The following is a 17871-nucleotide window of genomic DNA, read 5'->3' as shown; positions in this document are numbered from 1 at the left end:
TTAACCTACGATTATTAAATTGTCAACTTGCTCGTATTATTGGTCAATAAATTATTGCCCGAAAGGACCAGAAGTAGTCGCGATATTTATTGAAGTTAGTAATAAAATTTTATCGAAAGAATCTTTTTTGCAATAGGTTTTTTTAACTTCACTTGTGTATATTTGGAACGCTGTAGTTGTACAAAGTTTGACAATGTTTATCGTTCAGTGCAAATAAATATTCACGAAGTAAAATTACAACAAAACGTTTAATATCAAAGAATTTGTATGAAAGCTGCATCTACGGTTCATCGATTTTGTAATAGACGAAATGAAGACACGTTACGTTGAAAATAAAATTTAGAGAGCTTTTAATTTCTGGCGGCGCTCGACGGCACAAATACCACCATTCGACATTAACTAGCGTCGGGCGACGGCAGCGCAGTGGTTAGCGCCTTAGGTTACGATTTTTCTTCCACGATTCTTAAATAAGAAGAAAATACAGCAGTTAACCCCGCAGCCAGAACCACCTATCCCCAAGCCTCTACACAGCAACGGAGCACTACCACAGCCAGCAACTACAACTATCGCGACGACATTCTCCACCTCAAATTGACGACCCCGACGTGATCTTCGGTGGAAGGAGGTAGTGACCGCGCGATAGTGCTAGTTAGTGAAACTTTCGATCATCGCGATTCCAAGCGCGCGGTCGAAATGGCAAACAATAACGAAACATTTACAACCAGCCAAATAGTCCGCGTACCCCCAATAATCACCCAGAAGATAGTGAGTGCTGTGGTTCCTTCTTACTGGAAAGTTAGTGTCGAGTGGTAGTATTTGTGCTGTCGAGTGTGCCGCCACAAATTCAAAATAAGACAGGCACTAAATATGTATTTTATCGGTTTCTATTTAGAACGCCAATCGTACGTGTTTTAGACCGTTGTATCGTTTTTACATAAAAAAATGTCAATCCTCCGATTACGTTCCCCAAATCCATACATTAAGAAAAACAACGATAGCGCTTGCACGACGGTTCGTTGAAATTCTGTTAAAATTGCTCCTGAAGAGAATTCACCACGCTATTCGTTGAACAAATACCTTTGCCGATATTCAAAGTGCAAACGGCCATAGGAAGGCGCTGTCTCCTACTAATAGAACAGTGGACTTTAATGGGTCAAATTGATGAAATTTTGATCGACATTTGGCACACGATATCTACAGGTGTAACTATGCGAAAATAACGCTCTTGAATTACCGCGAAGATATTAATCTATATAGATTTACAGCTTCAAACAGTCGCACGTCGAATTAAAAATAACCAACATACGTGATAAATTCCTGCTTCGTATCGATTAGCGCGTCTGTTATTCCACGTAAGATTTTTCAATTTAATGATACCTTACACAATTTCGAGTAGTTGGGAATTTTCAGTTTAGAAATGACGTGTAAAATAGAAAGGAAATATAAATTTTAGATATCATACACGTATGTGCAAAATACCATAGTATGCATCGGATTAACGTTGATATACCCAATATATATAAAATAAAATTTTTTATTTAACGAATAGATTGACTTCGATTTAAAAAAAAAAAACTTGTATTAATTGATTTGTTATCCTCCAATATTTAGAGATAAAAAAGCAAACAATACTTGATATCGTGCAGAAGTAAATTGAAACGAATATTACGTAATTCCAAAAAATGATAAAACTCGTGCGAATATATTCGTGTTTATAATTTGAAGATTACCTTTTTTTCCATTACTTTCTATTACCTATTACTCGAATCAACCATTTGCATCGTTTGCCTGATCTTAAAAGTCCAAATTTTATAATCGATTTTTTCTAAAATGTCTTTATTTGATAAAAATGTAATATATAAAATGTGCCAGGCAAACGGGAAAAATATATCCGCAAAGATTAGACCGTTGATCTCTGAAACACCTATTCATATCAAATTATGTACGTACCTTTACATTCTTTTTACATTTATTTATTTTTATTACAACGACTAACATTCGTACGATTTATTAGCAACTATGTGTATACATGTATAGCGTAGTATAGTATAGCATAGAAAATATTATAAATAGTATCGTACAAATAACGTAGAAATAATCGAGGACAAGAATAGAATTAATTTCGATTAAAGTCGATAAACGTTTACGCAGCACGGATCGTTTTTCTTTTCGCATATATCGTAGAGGATATATTTCGACGTAACGCGCGCTTTGAATTTTGAAATATTATAAAAATAATATGCCGGGGAAAAGAAATTTTCATCTCTGCGACCTTAATCTTGAGATATATTTCCAAGGTTTTTGCTAGAAAGTAAACCCTCGAAGAAATTCTAATCTGATCCGATCTACCCGAAACCCAATTTCCGCTTAAAATCAGAATTAGATCGAACAGTGTTCCGGTGGTACTTGTCCGCTTGAGAGTGAAGCCATCGCGAGCTGCTTTATACCCGAGGGTATTTCTCGCGAATGTCCCTACAAATTACAGATCGCCGTTTAGTTTGGCTAGAAATTTCGAAACAAGTACGGTTTACAAGATCGCATATATTAAGAGGCAGAAGAAATCGCTGCAAAATTCCGAACCCCTTGTAACTTTGAAACGTACTCTTTACGATATACGTAAAAGGAAACGATCCGCTTTTTCGCCATAATTTCGGGTCATTTTTTCCGTATGCATGATAACAACGAAGAATGTGCAGAATCGCTTTTGTAGCGAAAGATTTATAGCTCGAGTGACCTTTGAAATCGTCTAAACACCAAGTACCTCGGTTTAGATAGGAAAGCTACGTATTTCATTTTTCAAAAATATACAAGCAGCCTTGAATTTTGACAAAATCGGGCCACGAGTCAGAAATTACACTTTGCTTAATGCTATAAAATTTGATATAACTGTGTGAATGTTAAATTTTTTAATACATTAATAGCTATAGTTTTGTCACGATCGTATTGACAAAAAGTATCGTAACAAGGAACCGTATAAGCAAAGAATTGATTTTCGTTTTAGTCTCAGCATGAATGCAAGGACCACGACGAGTCGCCGCGTAGCAGCAGCAAGGTTGCCGAGCCCGAAAACGTGTCATCTTCGGGGCAAACGGCAAAAATTGCTATCGATACCAGCACCGAATCACCCACGGAATGGAATCCGAGGAATAGTTCCTTGAAGAAGCAAGAGAACGCTCCAGTCCGTGATACAAGCTCTGTTCTCGAGAAAATTGCCGAATTTCATAAGGTAAAATTCGTTTCGTGACGATCCTTCTATGACGTTATGAAATTCTATCGTCTTTTAAAAACGTCCGATCGCAAGTACCTTAAAGGCGTTTTAATCTCCTAAAGCATTCCTTTCAAATGATCGATAACGAACGAATCTTCTCCTCTCGATCGTTTACTTTCAGCTTCGTATCACACAGCATAAACATATTCACGTGTTTAAAAAAGATTTACGCGTTACGTGTATAACGTTATTGAAAAAATTATATAGATAGTTTAGTGGATGTTATTAACATACATCGCGTAAAAGTAATATTTTCGATAAAATACAGAATAAAACGCACTAAATATAAATGGATCAGTTTGCAACTTGCGTGAAAATACTTTTTCGTTGTATAAAACTTTGGTAAAAGTTGATTGTAAGCGTTCGCTCGAACATAACGTTCATAGTTAAAGTACCGTTACGTCTCTTTTTAAGATCTCTTTTTATTACAAACGTTGCGTTGTTCATAAAATAAATGTTCGGACGTATAATATTTTATTTTTGCTCTATTATGGGGTATAATAAAAAAAAGAAGAATCGAATCTTCTTATAACGATATCTAGTCAATCGTGGAGCGTAATACCCGTAAGAAATAAGAGAATGTTAAATGTATCTTTCATAAGGCATTGTAATATATAGATATAGAAGGCAGGCGGATTACGATTCTATTATTTCCTCGTGTATTATCCGCTGTCCATATAAAAGTTGCGGTAGCTACTTCGATGTTCGTATGAATGAACATCGAACGCTAAACGCTTGTACGGTTATCTTCTATAATCAAACAACGAATAATTTTCTCACGAGCTACTGAAAAATAAACGTATTCCAGGTTAAGAATCGTTTCGTTAAATATTCGATCGTGTACTTTCAAACTTTTATCAAAGACATTCGTCAAAAAATTTTCACAAATATTCGCTTCGCTCGTATCGGCATCGTACATATCGGTATCGTGCTTGGAAAATTTGTTACAATCGTAATTACACCGTCTTCTGTTCCATTTAATTGAAATAAAACAGCTAATCGATATCTGTATCTGTAACGGTTTCGATGAAAACAACTCGTTACATAGATATCGGTAATTTTTTAGGTGTGTCACTTTCCCAGTAAACCGTCGATATAATACACGTATATTCTAATTGTACGGAGCAAATTATACGTGAAAATCAATATGTAATTATATTCAGGCGCACAACGTGAACGTTTAATTAGGCACGTTGTCGTTGAAATCGAAAAGGAGGGTCTGTCGGAAGTCGTCGATCGGTCATCTTTTTCTCTCCATTGATCTGACGCGACATCTTGACATCACGTGGCGTGACATACGCGTTGATAATTGCGGCGAACTCGGTACGCCCTCTCATCCTTCTACCTTTTGTGGGAATACGATTCCGTTAAATACATTTCAAATTAATCAAGGTAATATCGATATTAATGTGTCTTTAGTCTTTGACCTGTTCTTCGGTGGTTATAAATGATCGAGAAAGCTTAAACAGGTCTCTGAAAGGAAAAGTCTACGACTATCGTAAAATAAAATCTTACGTGCAAAAATATTTCATAGCATTTTTAGCGCTATAAATTTCACGCTTCGAACGCCATTATACGTAACGCTGTTATCGATGCTCTATAAAAAGTCGAAAATGCGTATCTCTTGTATCCGATTCCAGGGACGGGAGAAATCTTGACGATAAAGAAACGATTATATTTTTTAAATCGTACATTTAGAATTATTTTGTTACGCTAGGAAAGGGTTAAATCGAGGATCCAAATTTTGGTTGCATTTCAACCAAAGAAAAGGAGCAAATCTTTTCGCTTAAAAAAGTATACACCTTCCGTTTCGCGTACGATTCGAAACACCGTAAGGTTCACGCTCGATGATATCAAAATGTTTGCAAATGTTGATCAAGTTATGGTATTTTCGTGTAGCACCAACATGCTCGAGGCAGAGACGCGACGACTGGCTCGCTTCATCGCACGCTCAGCATTCATACGACCGCGATCGAGCAAACCTACATGGCCGAAGAATGTGACGAGAACGACTATCATTTCGATCTCGATTCCTACAAGCCGGTACAACCGATCACGTTCGACCATGGGGTTGCGTTATTTCCCGTCGCTGCTCCGCACTCCGGAATGGATCTGCATCTTTTGCAGGTAAACTTGCGATTTATGTCGTAACGAACGTTACGGTAGTACGTTCGTTTCCGTTTCTTTTCTCTTTTCACCGTATTACGTCCCTGATTTTGTTACTCGACTGTCTTGATACTTAATTGCCGTCGCAATGCGTTTTAATCGCTTGAAACGTTTGCGCGTTGTTTGAAAATGAAAATATTTGTTGTCGATGTATTATTTGAGAAACGCGGTGCACAGTTATCTCTGAATCGTATAATTTAATCATCGATAGTTGGAAAATCAATTTTATTTGTTCGGTAAATTTTATCGTTATTATATTATAAAAAGGTTTATCGATCGTGTCTCTGCATTTTATCGATATCGCGTTTATCGATTTAGCGACCCATATACCACATACGCAATAACGTACCTATATATATGTGTGTATATTACCGATAGGTATTTACCGTATAAACTATCGCTAATACACACGGTAAATATAAAATAAAATATAACGTTATATTTTACAAATGAAGACAAAATGTTATTAATCTCATAGCATAAGGTGAAATATAAACATTTCCGTATAAAGTATTGCGTAAATAAAGAAAATCCGTAAATACTATAATATAGTATTTAACGAAACGGGAATCGCTGATAATAAAAAGATGTCACAACTTGAACACGCACTTTTCGAATGAAAATGAATTTAATTTACGGTATTGAGCGTTTATTTGTCCAAAGAGAATAGAAAATGTCTACTTGGATCGCGCGTTAACACGCGATTCGTTAAAATAGAAACGATCGCGTATTCTAAATTCCAGCTACTTATGCGCGTCACATCGCGTCGTATGCATACGGATGAAACTACAGTAGGAACCTTGAAAAGAAGCGCACATAGTCGAGATGCGACCTTATCCTCGGACGATTTCGAAATATTAATATTTCAACGTCCAGCTACTTTTGTAGTTGCTGGACATGGTGCAGGCTTAAGATAAAAGACGTCGTCAGCGTAGTTTTCCCGCGCTTCAAAAGGATTTCAAAGGGACTAACTTTACCGTGCTACCTCAGGTATATTTCGTGAGGAAGAGAAAGAGAGAGAGAGAGAGAGAGAGAGAGAAAGAGCGAAAGGAGTCAAAGATCGGGAAGCGAGCGAGGAAAGCAGCTAGAAATGGAAAGGATTAAAGTTGGAAGACGTCGAAAGAAGAGGTTAGAGAGGCGAAACCAGGTCACTCGTTCGTACGAAACGTCTTCGCCTCAATTAGTCGCTTATAGAAATCTGCTTTTTATACGTTCATAACTTGTAATATCTACGAAAAACTATTAATGATCAGTTCAAATTTTATTAATATTTTATTATTATAAAAAGAAACAAAAATGACAAAAACACTTTTCGAAATGATCACTACGGTATGAAGATATACTCGTTGATTCTATATCGCGTAATTAATTTTAACAAATTCGTTACTAACGTTTGCTATGATAGAATCGTTATCAATTACGATAGAATTTGTATTACATAAATATAGAAGAAAAAATTAATAAAAAGTTTTATCGATCCAAGTATTAATCAAATTATCGATCAAAAATTAATAGAAAATTTTTGCGTCGCATATTATTATTGCGTGGAGTTTACTCGAAAATATTTAACGATTCTATTCTAGTACGTTAACAAAATCATTTACTTATATATACGTATACACAACTATCTTGCGTCTCTTTTAGACAATAACTCTTTTATCTCCACTTGTACCATCTCCGCAAAGTACCTATACGATTTGTTTGAAAACGTGAACATTTCGTCTATTCCAGAATTACGTAAATCAATTTTCTATAACAAGCTCGAGTGTCCTGAATCCACTTTGTCGGTCACATTCCTAAATTTATATCTTCAGAATTCATCTTCATTAACATTCACTTTGTAAATCTGAACGTTATAAATAGTTGAAAATCTCATATTTTGATCATCTCGTATTTTAAGCACCTTCGATTATTCATGCTTCTAATCGCAACTCTAATGTTCCTAATTTTGCCAATTTTGCCAATTTTGCTTCCTATCTAATCGATTATCTTTCCGCTCGTATCTATACCGTCGATTCCAATAAATACTCACATACGTCGAAATAATATTGCAAAAATTACGCATGTGTGTATATTTAACGATCAAAGATATTAGTAGCGTATATCAACGTATTAAGAAATCGGACGTACTATACTTAATAACTTGAATATCATCTCACGAAAGACATTTATCAGCGATACTTTTTCACGTTCGTTGTACGTTCTTCTACAAAATTGTACATTTTAATGGAAATTATCACCCGTTTCTATGATCAGTGGGATTTCCGAATTTTACGCTCGTGTTCGCTTATTTTATAGACGTCATCGACGTGTTACTTGCTTGAAATCAACGTATCCGTGAAAATGTATCGTTGGTACGGCGCGGCACGGCGACGAAAAATATAGCGGACGAAAGACTTAAATTCGAAGAGTGCAACGCCGGGCTCTACGTCGTTGTTTATGCGTCGTGAATATTCGTCGTTGACTGGTGGTGTGTTAACGCATCGTCGATTAATCTATCCGTGCTTCGACGAAGATAAATAATTTCACATACTGCGCACGCTTTTATAAATGTCCGCGTAGACTGCACTTATGGCCGACCGCGTAAACGGTGTTCCAAGTGCATTAGAAGTTCCATCAGCGTTATAAACACAGGCACGATGTATGCTGGTTTTGCCGCGCGTTGCACCGCAGTACGACTCGGCGCACCACAACTGCACAGATACCGCTAAAACGATTTAATAGCCAGAGATTATAATCGGTGGAATTGCGCGAACAGATTTTCGTGGCGATTCCTCGTGCCTTCGTTACATTCTCTTCGCCGAGATACCGACCCTAATGAATTTTCAACGAATAATTTGAATACGATCGTCTCTCGAATTAACCGACCCGAGAAAGTATCGCCTGAGACGATAAAGCAAGAGAAACCGAAGGATTTATCATAGAACATCTGGACGATCGACTGGCAGAAGTTTGCAAAATTTCCACCGTAAGAAGATTAGCAAGCAAACGTTTGTTAAACGATAGTTACGTCTCAGTTATGGCTTAAATGATTTCCAGGTACGAATATTCGTTCGCGCGTTATTTCATTCCAGAATGCTACAACAATTTACCAAATGTTCTTCTGGAAAAACTGCAATTCCATTACAGCATTTTCTTTCGTACGCGATAAAAGGAATATTTCTACAACTTGAGTAAAAAAAAGCAGATTTCTTCTGATTTCCTATAATACCGATCCGAAATTTCCTAGGAAAATTTGGAATATTAACGATATTGCAAAGATCGGAGGTAGATCGCGCAAATGCATTTTCGTTGAAACTATGTTTTCGAAATTGACCGTCGACCTATATACATATACATACATATATGCATGTATGTATGTATGTGCTTTCATCGTCCGTATCAAAGTTACTTTTGTGTCTATCGCGAGACTAAATATGTTGCGTATTGTATTATGTATTTTTGCGCCGTATCGAATGAACGTTTCAACGCTTAGTTATAAAATTTCATAGATCTACCGCCTATTTTTGGCAGACTTGTATCTTGGACCAAGCAAAAATTTCTTCTTTTTCCAACTATCTTAACCATCGGGTGACATTTAAATGGAAAAATAAACGAAAAAGTTCTTACCATGTTTCTCCGGTGTTTCTTTTAATAGGATAATACAATATTTAGATGGTATTTGAAGGAGAACGAATAATACGAAAACTTGATACTACCAGGTATTGCATCACGGGACAACGTTGGTGCATTGGGACTGCGAAGGCGGTACGACGAGGACGGCCTTAGTATTCGCGCGAGTGGATCGCGCTTGCGGTACCTTCGTGTGGGAAAAGCCACCCTGGAGTCCATTGAAAACTGCCCAGCTGGGAGGTACAGCTTCTGCAGATTTTTCGCTAACTGCCAATCCAGAAGACGTGGTATCGGCCGGTTTAGTAGGGAGATATACCATGCAACAGACGGACTGCGCTTCCGTGACGCTGGAAGAGGGATTTTTGGACCTGAGCTCCGTCAAGGAAGTCATGATCGGCTGTTGCGATCGGGACAGAGAGACCGACCTCAGAAGCATTTACAAGAGATACGGTCTATCGGGATCCGATTCATGTATCGGCCTTATGTACGGCTCCAGTCTGCCGGACAATCGACTGATCTTTCTCCTTTGCCCTCCTGCGCTTAGCAAGTGAGTAGCGTGGCTCTGTGATTTCCACAGTATCGTATCGTGTATGTGATATAAAGCAATATCGAACAGAATAGTAGAACGTAGGAAACGAGTTCAGAAAACATTTATTCCACATGTTCGAAAATAGATGAGAGAAAATATCGTGAGAGAACGGAAGAAAATTACAAAAGTATTAGGTAATTGAACATTAACCGAGATAATTTTAAATTATACGGTAGAAATTAATTATTTATTTTCTATAATATTTGGCAATTTCAAGCAACTGTTCTAAAACTGTAATATATTTTCTAGCGTATATTAGCGATATTAACGATGATAAACGATATTTTGGTAAAAAGAGTCGAATAAATGAAACTGTATTTCGATGGTATAATTTGGTAAACATACTTAGTCTGTTCTGACGCGTTTGACTTTCGCGAATAACTGAATAACGAAGAAACCTAAAATAATAAAGCGTAATAATACGAATGATTGTTAATTAAATCATAATTACGCAGATTAATTGTTCAATTTTATGGGGGAAACTATTTGTAATTTAAATGTTGCAAATGTCGAGTTTTGCATATTCAAAAGCATAGCTTGAAGCTGTTTTAGTTACGCTCGACGGTAAATTTTCAGTGCGGATAGTAGCTAAATTTATAACAATGGACCTCGCGAAAAGTTACCTTCGGATCACGTTAGAGGAAAAGATGCATTAGCGCTAGATCAGCGAAACGTTCCGCTCGTTTTTTCCAGGGAATATACTGTTACGACAAACCTTTATCCAACGCTACTACTGTAGCTTGCGAATCGTGCACGAAATAGCCATTTTCTCGAGTTTACCTAAATTGACAAACATAGTACTGCTAAAAAAGGGAACTACTATCGAAAGAGTTATTATCGCGTCGTTGTTGTTTCTCTTTCCCCCTTGACATGGTTCGTATCAACGATTCGATAATATCGGATAAAGACTCTGTAGCGAGCGGCGTTACGTACGAACGATCGTATATCTTTTTTTAATAGTATCGAATAAAGAGGTATAGTTGCGCTGGTAACGTTATGGAACGTAATATAAATAAATTTGATGGAAGGTACTGTGTTTTTTTTTTCAGAATTTGGTACATGGGTCTTTGTTGGATACTACGAGGCCTGAAACGGCAACAACAATTAACAGATCGTAGATCGCGATGGTTAAAAGAAAAATATCTTCAGCTTTATTTCGAAGATGGATGTATCGAGCCAATGACGGCTGATGCTATCAGAGCTTTCGGCGGTCGCGACTGGTCCACGACTGAAAGTATCGGCACGCTTTCGCCGACGAGTAGCAGTGCTCTCCGCAAACGAAACGTTAAAGGGAAAAAAACGAAATCTATCGGCAATATTCACGCGTTAACAAAGGTTCGTTCGATTAAAGATTTATACGGTAACGAAAGACAAAAAATGAAGAAGACGGGGGAACTTGTCGTTTATCGCGTGAATAAATTTACGGACATTTATAACGTCTCTCTAGTTTTTCGGAACAAAATGATCAGTTTGAAAAAATTTCCTTGCAAAAGTATACTAAGATCGATCGATCGACGCGAAAACTTTTCGCGTGTACGCGAATAAATATTTAACGTGTATGAGTAGCAAAATCACGGTATATAATATCATAAATCAACATACTCTGTAAAGTCATTGATAACTGTGACGAAGTGGCCAGTTCGATTCAAAGTCGATCGACCAATCTTTATGAAAAACAAGTTCCCGTGTTAGATTAAAGTCAGAACTAAACTAAAGAATTGCACGTGATTATTTGAAACAGGATCTAAGCCTAAAACAATATGACACTTCGTCTCCGGAGGGAGGCTTAACAGTGGCCCCTTCTCGGCATATTACGGGTAGTAGAGAATCCTTGACGAGAATCATACCAGCATCCCCACGGTCTACCAGAGATCGAGTTCCCCCACGTAGTCCTCCTGGATCCGCCGAACGAATTATTAGTTCCAACTTGCCTTACTCCACCTTTCAAAGGTAAGAATTCCGATAATTTTCAGTCTTATAAGGAATTCGACAGAAGGAAGCAAAGTAGAACGACTAGACTTCGTCTCTAAAATTCTTCATAGATGTCGATTACTTTCGCGCAGTTGATTAATCGCACTCTATCATTCACTGGAGCTGCAATGTCGAGAGACAGAGAACCAAGAAATGCCTTCCGCTTGTGTTGTATCTCTAGCGGGTTCTTTGCGTTGCGAGCTAATTAAATCGCAGAATTATATTATACATACGTACCTTATACGAAATAATTAATGGAAATTAATTTTTCTTTCACCGAACCGAATGAAAAGTTCGTTCCGTTTATTTGTATTTAATTTAAACTCGTATTTTTCCATACAACTTTTGATAAAAGATTCTTAATATCGGTATTTGATTTCCAAAACGTGTATTCATCCGTAACAGCTAAACAAGTATTAAATCATAGCATGAAATAAAGTCATAATCCGTTATTTATCTCTCGACAAGATAACCAAACTTACCTACGAAAAAGATTACTAAAATGTAAAAATTGTCTCTTTGTCTCTTCTCATCCGACTCTTTGCCATGTACAAATATTGCGATCAAAGTTATATTAATTTACAATTAATTAAACGATCAACTAAGAACACGTGTATCAAGAAATTTGTAATACGTGGGAAAAGACGAGACTCAACGTAACCCAAAAGTAAACTAAACTGAACTAAAATTTTTACACGAGACATTTCGTAACTTTTACAACGTGCGGACTATAAACTCGCTATACTATAAATTATTAAACACAAGTACAAAAATGTTAACATTTACAAAAAACCAGTATTGTCCATAATTTGCAGCTTATTCTTAAAACGAACTTTCTATAAAGCCTACTGAAATAACGTGTTTCCTTTCAAACGATATTTACACAGCCTATTATGCGTCGCCAGGGACAAGGATAAAAACGGATCTGGAATGTCAGGTGGAGTGGAAGCACCTTGGCAAGTGAAGGCACGTGCCACTTCCATAATGTATGAAACTCAGTTGAACTTCGTCGAGTTCGTCGCGTTGTTCCGTTCGTTCAGCCTGAGAGCAAGAAAGGATTTACGCGACCTATTCGGCCAACTGGCGATCACTTGTCGTAGTCAAAGCGACGGTTCTTTGAGAGACTTTAACGTACGGCCGCCTGTGTTGAGGCAAACCAGTGACGCAACCCCTCAACGAATCGGTCAGTTTCCACCACTGAATATTTTCGATTCTAAACCTAATTTCATTTAAATCTCGATTTACGAACCTGATCTATACGTGTAATTTTGTTTTAATTTTCTTTCTATCTATATGATTTAACGTTTCGTTTGAAAAGTAAACCGTTGCTTCTAAATGTATCTACGCATAATGGAAATCTGTATTCGGTAAAATATACTTTTGTTTGAGTTTTTAAATTGTATTTAATTATTTTCAAACTTATATTGTAACGAGAATGATTACTGTTAATTTATACATACATACGTATCACACACGTCGCGCGTACGTATATCAGATTAGTGAAAAGCTTTATTCATTGCGATAGAAAAGCTATATCATCGGACTGGTAAGGGATCGTACAAATTAGTACCAAATAGGTACATCGTACGTCGCAGTGGATTTAACTTTGTGTTTTTCTCGTTGCTCTCTTATACTCAGCTTGTATAGACTGATCTGATATACCTGCTGCAACTGTTAGAAGAAAATGGACCTATAAAAATATATTAAATAATAGAGTACGAATTTGTATGTAACGAATAGAATAGATTAGTATCTAATATGAAACAATGAAATTATATTATACGAAAGTCTAGAGGATAAACATAGACTATATAATTTGTGCTACAGATATTTTTGTATCACGCTCTGGCATAAAGTTAATCGAATAAAGCAGTTTATTATGTATTATAAAGACTTTATAAATGAGTTACATAAATACATTATCTAAAGTATTTTAGCATATTTTTATTTGAATTCTGTTTAATACCTCATTTTTCTTACGCATAGATAAATATGCAAAATAGACTGATAATTTTAGTCACCTCGATTTACTTCGTCATGTTTCTACGTGAAAAATTTTATTTACCACGGTTGCACGATATCATAATATCTCGGTAATAATTTTTTCGTGAAAGATTTTTTCAAGATCTGAAACCACGAGTTATACTTTCTCATGTGGCGTATGCCTAAATCGAAAGTGATCGACGTCGACGCAAATACACGCAACTTTAAACGCTTTGTTTAATATCGAACTATCTCGTATCGTTCGTTGAGATCGTTCGAACGTTCGTTGCTCTGCCGGAAGTAAAAAGGAGTATAAGAAAAAGAAATTATTCTTGACGTATTACGTAACATGGCACAATTTTTGTAAATAAAGTTTTATCGTATCTCTAAATATAAGCAAGATACTCGAAACGACCAAAGCCATTAGTCCATTCTGTACGTGTAACAATAAATTGTTTAATAAATCGATTGATTTATCTGAAAGATGATCGTAATCGTTTCATTGACGGAAGAAAATGTTAGTGTACGGGTATTTGTTTTCGACAAAGATATATAGAAATAATCGTTTAAAACGTAAAGTGTTTAGAAACGTTAAGTGTTTTAATAAAAACAACGTCGTATCGTTTCTATCTGTTCGCACGTCGACGGCATTATAAATATGCAAATATTTTTAAACAGGTCTCTTGACGAGAAATAACTCCATAGACTGTCACGAGTACAAAACCAGCAGCAATCTTCAAAAGAAACAAATTTTCGACGCGGTGGCTGCAGCTAGCATCGTTAATAATTGTTCCGGCGTTGACACTTCGAAATCGCAAGTTATCACCCTGGCGACGTTCACTAAGTTTTTGGAATCTCGGCAGCAAGAAAAACTAACCGACGACGAAATCAAGGCACTGGTTAAGGTATACAAAGATTTCAAACAAACTATCGCTGCTTTCTTATTCGAGTTCGATCGTGTCGATCAGCGAAACGTAAGCTGCGATATTCGCCTAAATCAACAAGCGGTACTCGATTACTTGGAATTAGGATGCGTAACGGTTATGAGAAACTGCTGTTATCCTGAGTTCATGCTGTGCGATACAATGGCGTAGAAAGACGTAGCAAGTAGCACGATCAACCGAGACCATTTGCTCTGATTCCAGCGACACGAACCGGACCCAGGACTACGTACACAATGGTGTTTGTCTTTCGAGGGCTTTGCGCGGTACATGATGGACAAGGACAATTATGCCTTCCCAAACGAGTATGCGACGCCGTTCGAGACTGAAATGCAGCAGCCATTGTCCCAGTATTACATCGCTAGCTCGCATAATACTTATTTAACTGGTCATCAACTCAAGGGAGAATCTTCGGTGCAGCTTTACTCTCAGGTAAACGAAAGCTTGGTCTCGCCTTTTCAACGGCGGTGATCTTTATCGTACAAATATGAAACAGTCGTGCAACTAGGAAAAAGAAATAAGATACAAAAGATACAAAACCTACTTGTTACTTTTTTTCATTACAAAATTGTGTAACGCGAGCTCTTTGCTTTAAAATGCATCGTCCCCGATTTGTACGATATCGCGAGATATTAGTTGCCATGATTAAAACGTAATCGGATTGTTTTTCTGAATCGGTTATTTGTATAAAAAACGTGTAATCCGGTTTTCGTTCGCGAACCGTTGAAGGGATTTCAAAGTATTTGCACTATAGGTGAAATCTACGAGGTAAAATACTCGATGTGACGGTAAGTTGGTTTTGCAGGTACTACTAACAGGATGTAGGTGTGTAGAGCTCGATTGCTGGGATGGCGATGATGGCTCTCCCGTTATTTACCATGGTCACACCTTCACTACCAAGATACCATTTCGCTTGGTCGTAGAGGCGATTGATAGAAGTGCTTTCGTCAGTTCTCCATATCCCGTGATTCTCTCCATCGAGAATCATTGTTCACAGAGTCAACAAGCTCGAATGGCCCAAATATTTCAAGTACGTTATCTTTTATTATTTCAAACATTCGATTAATTGCACGTACTCGGACAATGAGCGATACCGAGCGAAACGAAGCGAGCGTCGTTACAACAATGACGTAGTCCGTTAATTAATCTTTTATCTACTTTCTGTTTCTGCCGTCGTTTATAAATCGCGAGAATCGAAAATATTTTCAAATTTGTCGACAAGATTAACTCTGCTCGAAAACGCTAAACGTTCCCTTTATAAATCACTTTCGCGTCAATGTCTACACAATTTAACATAGAAATAATATTATTCTGTCGATCTTAGTCTAACGATATTAATCGCCAAACAAATTTTCCGTCGTCGACTGACAATTCCTTTTTTTATCTTTTTTCGCCCTTCGGACGTCTCAAACTTTCGCGATTCATACCTCTTTTAGCTTCGCGTGACGTTTTATGTAGCAGGGATATTTTTGTAGAAAAACGAAAGCAGCTTTGAGAAGCAAAGTTACGCGAACTCTGTTTCAGTCGGTATTTGGAGAAAAACTGGTGACAAAGTTCTTGTTTGAGACGGACTTTAGCGACGACCCTCAACTGCCATCGCCATCGCAATTGCGCTACCGAATATTAATCAAAAACAAGAAGATGGTGGTAGAACCCGCTGGTCCTTTGACGCACGCTCCCTTGAGTCATCGTGGAAAAATGCTCATGTCCGATCGAGCTTCGTCTATGAAACAAATGCGCACCGACGTAAGCAGCGCTTCCGTCGTCGAATATTTCAGCGAAGACGACGACGATGAGGAAGATGACGATGAAGATGACAATATCGATGGTAAATGTTCTGCTCCTAGTTCTCTTGATTAACTATGACGATATTTATCTTAAAACATAGCTGATCTATTGTTTATAGCCGATTTATTACGCACTTAAAAATTAGAAATATCTCTTACTCGTAAAGAAAAATTCTTGTTGCGTAATATTTTACAAAGTTACGCGAACGACGTACGATGATATCGCTGCAACGCAGGTAACTTAAGACGAACAGCAAAGCAACCGCAGCCATTTTTCCGTTCGCCTAGCGGTAACTTAGTTACGTCAAAATCATCGTACAAACTAATCCGAAACTATCGAGCGCAAGAACTCGACTAATTACTTAATTAACGAGCGACCTAACGCGAAAGTTTTACCTTCCAGATAACTCCATTTCCAGCTACGAAAGATATTTGGGTGGGATGCAGGTGCCCCATGGTCGATTAAAGTCAGATTCCGCGGTCGACGATAAATCGCAAAAACAAAGTAGCCAAATTGCCAAAGAACTTTCGGATTTGGTGATTTACTTGCAAGCTATTAAATTTCGTGGGCTGAACACTACACCGGGAACAGCAGCCACTGGGAAGGTGCGACATCAACCGCACACTGGACCGGTTCAAAGACACAGCATCGCTGGAATAGGAGCTACCAGCATCGGTGCCTCTTCCGGATCGCCACAGTCTTTATCGACATCGGCTTCGCTCGCAAGCGGCGGCAGCAATATTGAAAATCTCTTCAGGTCGGTTTCCCATCGTAATTCGACGTAATAACGTTGATCGTCGAAACGAATCGCGACGTATACGCTACCGCTCGAACCTCGACGTCCACTCTTAATAGATCATCTCTAGCCAACTCTTAATAGTTTTTGTACGTTAGTTCGAATGATTTTGCGATTCAATCGATACGTGTGATCGTTATTTACGTAGTACGAAGATTCGGAATTTTTATCTGTAGATGTTTGATAACGTCGTAAAATATTTCAGATTCACGCGCGGAGTTCCAGCCTGCTTTCAATGTTCTTCGTTGAATGAAAGCACAGCGAAGAAGATTTGCAGAAAACAACCTTTAGGGGTTGTCGCCCATGCAGAAACTCAGTTAATACGAACGTATCCGGCTGGGATGCGTATCGATTCGACGAATTTCAATCCCGTAATCTTTTGGGCCTTTGGTATTCAAATGGTAGCACTAAATTACCAAACCGACGACGCCGGATTAAATTTAAACGCCGCTATGTTCGAGCAAAATGGGCAATGTGGATACGTTAGGAAACCTTCGGTTATGTGGGACAAAGGCCATATGATGTATAGGTATGCACAGAAATATGTATCCCTCTCTTTCCGTAAGATCTTCCATTCCTTCAAATTATTACAAAATGGATATATTCGTAACTATTTCAATACGAGAAGATTCTCCTACAATTCGATAATTTTCTATTATCAACGATAAATTGCTTCCGCATTAAGAATGGTTCAAATATCTCCGTAAATTTTATTGGATTTGTCGAATTTATCGAACTTATAAACGATTTTCATTTA

General features: G+C 37.5%; 1 protein-coding gene across 4 annotated transcripts in view; it reads left to right on the top strand.

Annotated features, from left to right (window-relative positions):
* The window catches only part of LOC100649725 (1-phosphatidylinositol 4,5-bisphosphate phosphodiesterase epsilon-1), a 128729-nt gene that overhangs the window by 100480 nt on the left and 10378 nt on the right, over positions 1-17871 (top strand). For 3 of the 4 annotated variants that reach the window (XM_048405259.1, XM_048405257.1, XM_048405258.1), the window contains 12 exons: positions 3002-3226; positions 5168-5395; positions 9136-9593; positions 10685-10970; positions 11377-11585; positions 12494-12789; positions 14268-14494; positions 14735-14962; positions 15336-15560; positions 16055-16358; positions 16721-17075; positions 17320-17643. In XM_048405259.1, the coding sequence (XP_048261216.1) occupies positions 3002-3226; positions 5168-5395; positions 9136-9593; positions 10685-10970; positions 11377-11585; positions 12494-12789; positions 14268-14494; positions 14735-14962; positions 15336-15560; positions 16055-16358; positions 16721-17075; positions 17320-17643 (3365 nt within the window). The remainder of the gene's footprint in view (positions 1-3001; positions 3227-5167; positions 5396-9135; positions 9594-10684; positions 10971-11376; positions 11586-12493; positions 12790-14267; positions 14495-14734; positions 14963-15335; positions 15561-16054; positions 16359-16720; positions 17076-17319; positions 17644-17871) is intronic. The other variant, XM_048405260.1, reaches the window with a different exon arrangement.

The sequence above is a fragment of the Bombus terrestris genome, chromosome 4 (assembly GCF_910591885.1).
Source record: "Bombus terrestris chromosome 4, iyBomTerr1.2, whole genome shotgun sequence".
In the NCBI taxonomy this organism is placed as follows: domain Eukaryota; kingdom Metazoa; phylum Arthropoda; class Insecta; order Hymenoptera; family Apidae; genus Bombus; species Bombus terrestris.
Note: the sequence above shows the minus strand (reverse complement) of the source record. Positions and strands in the feature narration are given on the sequence as shown.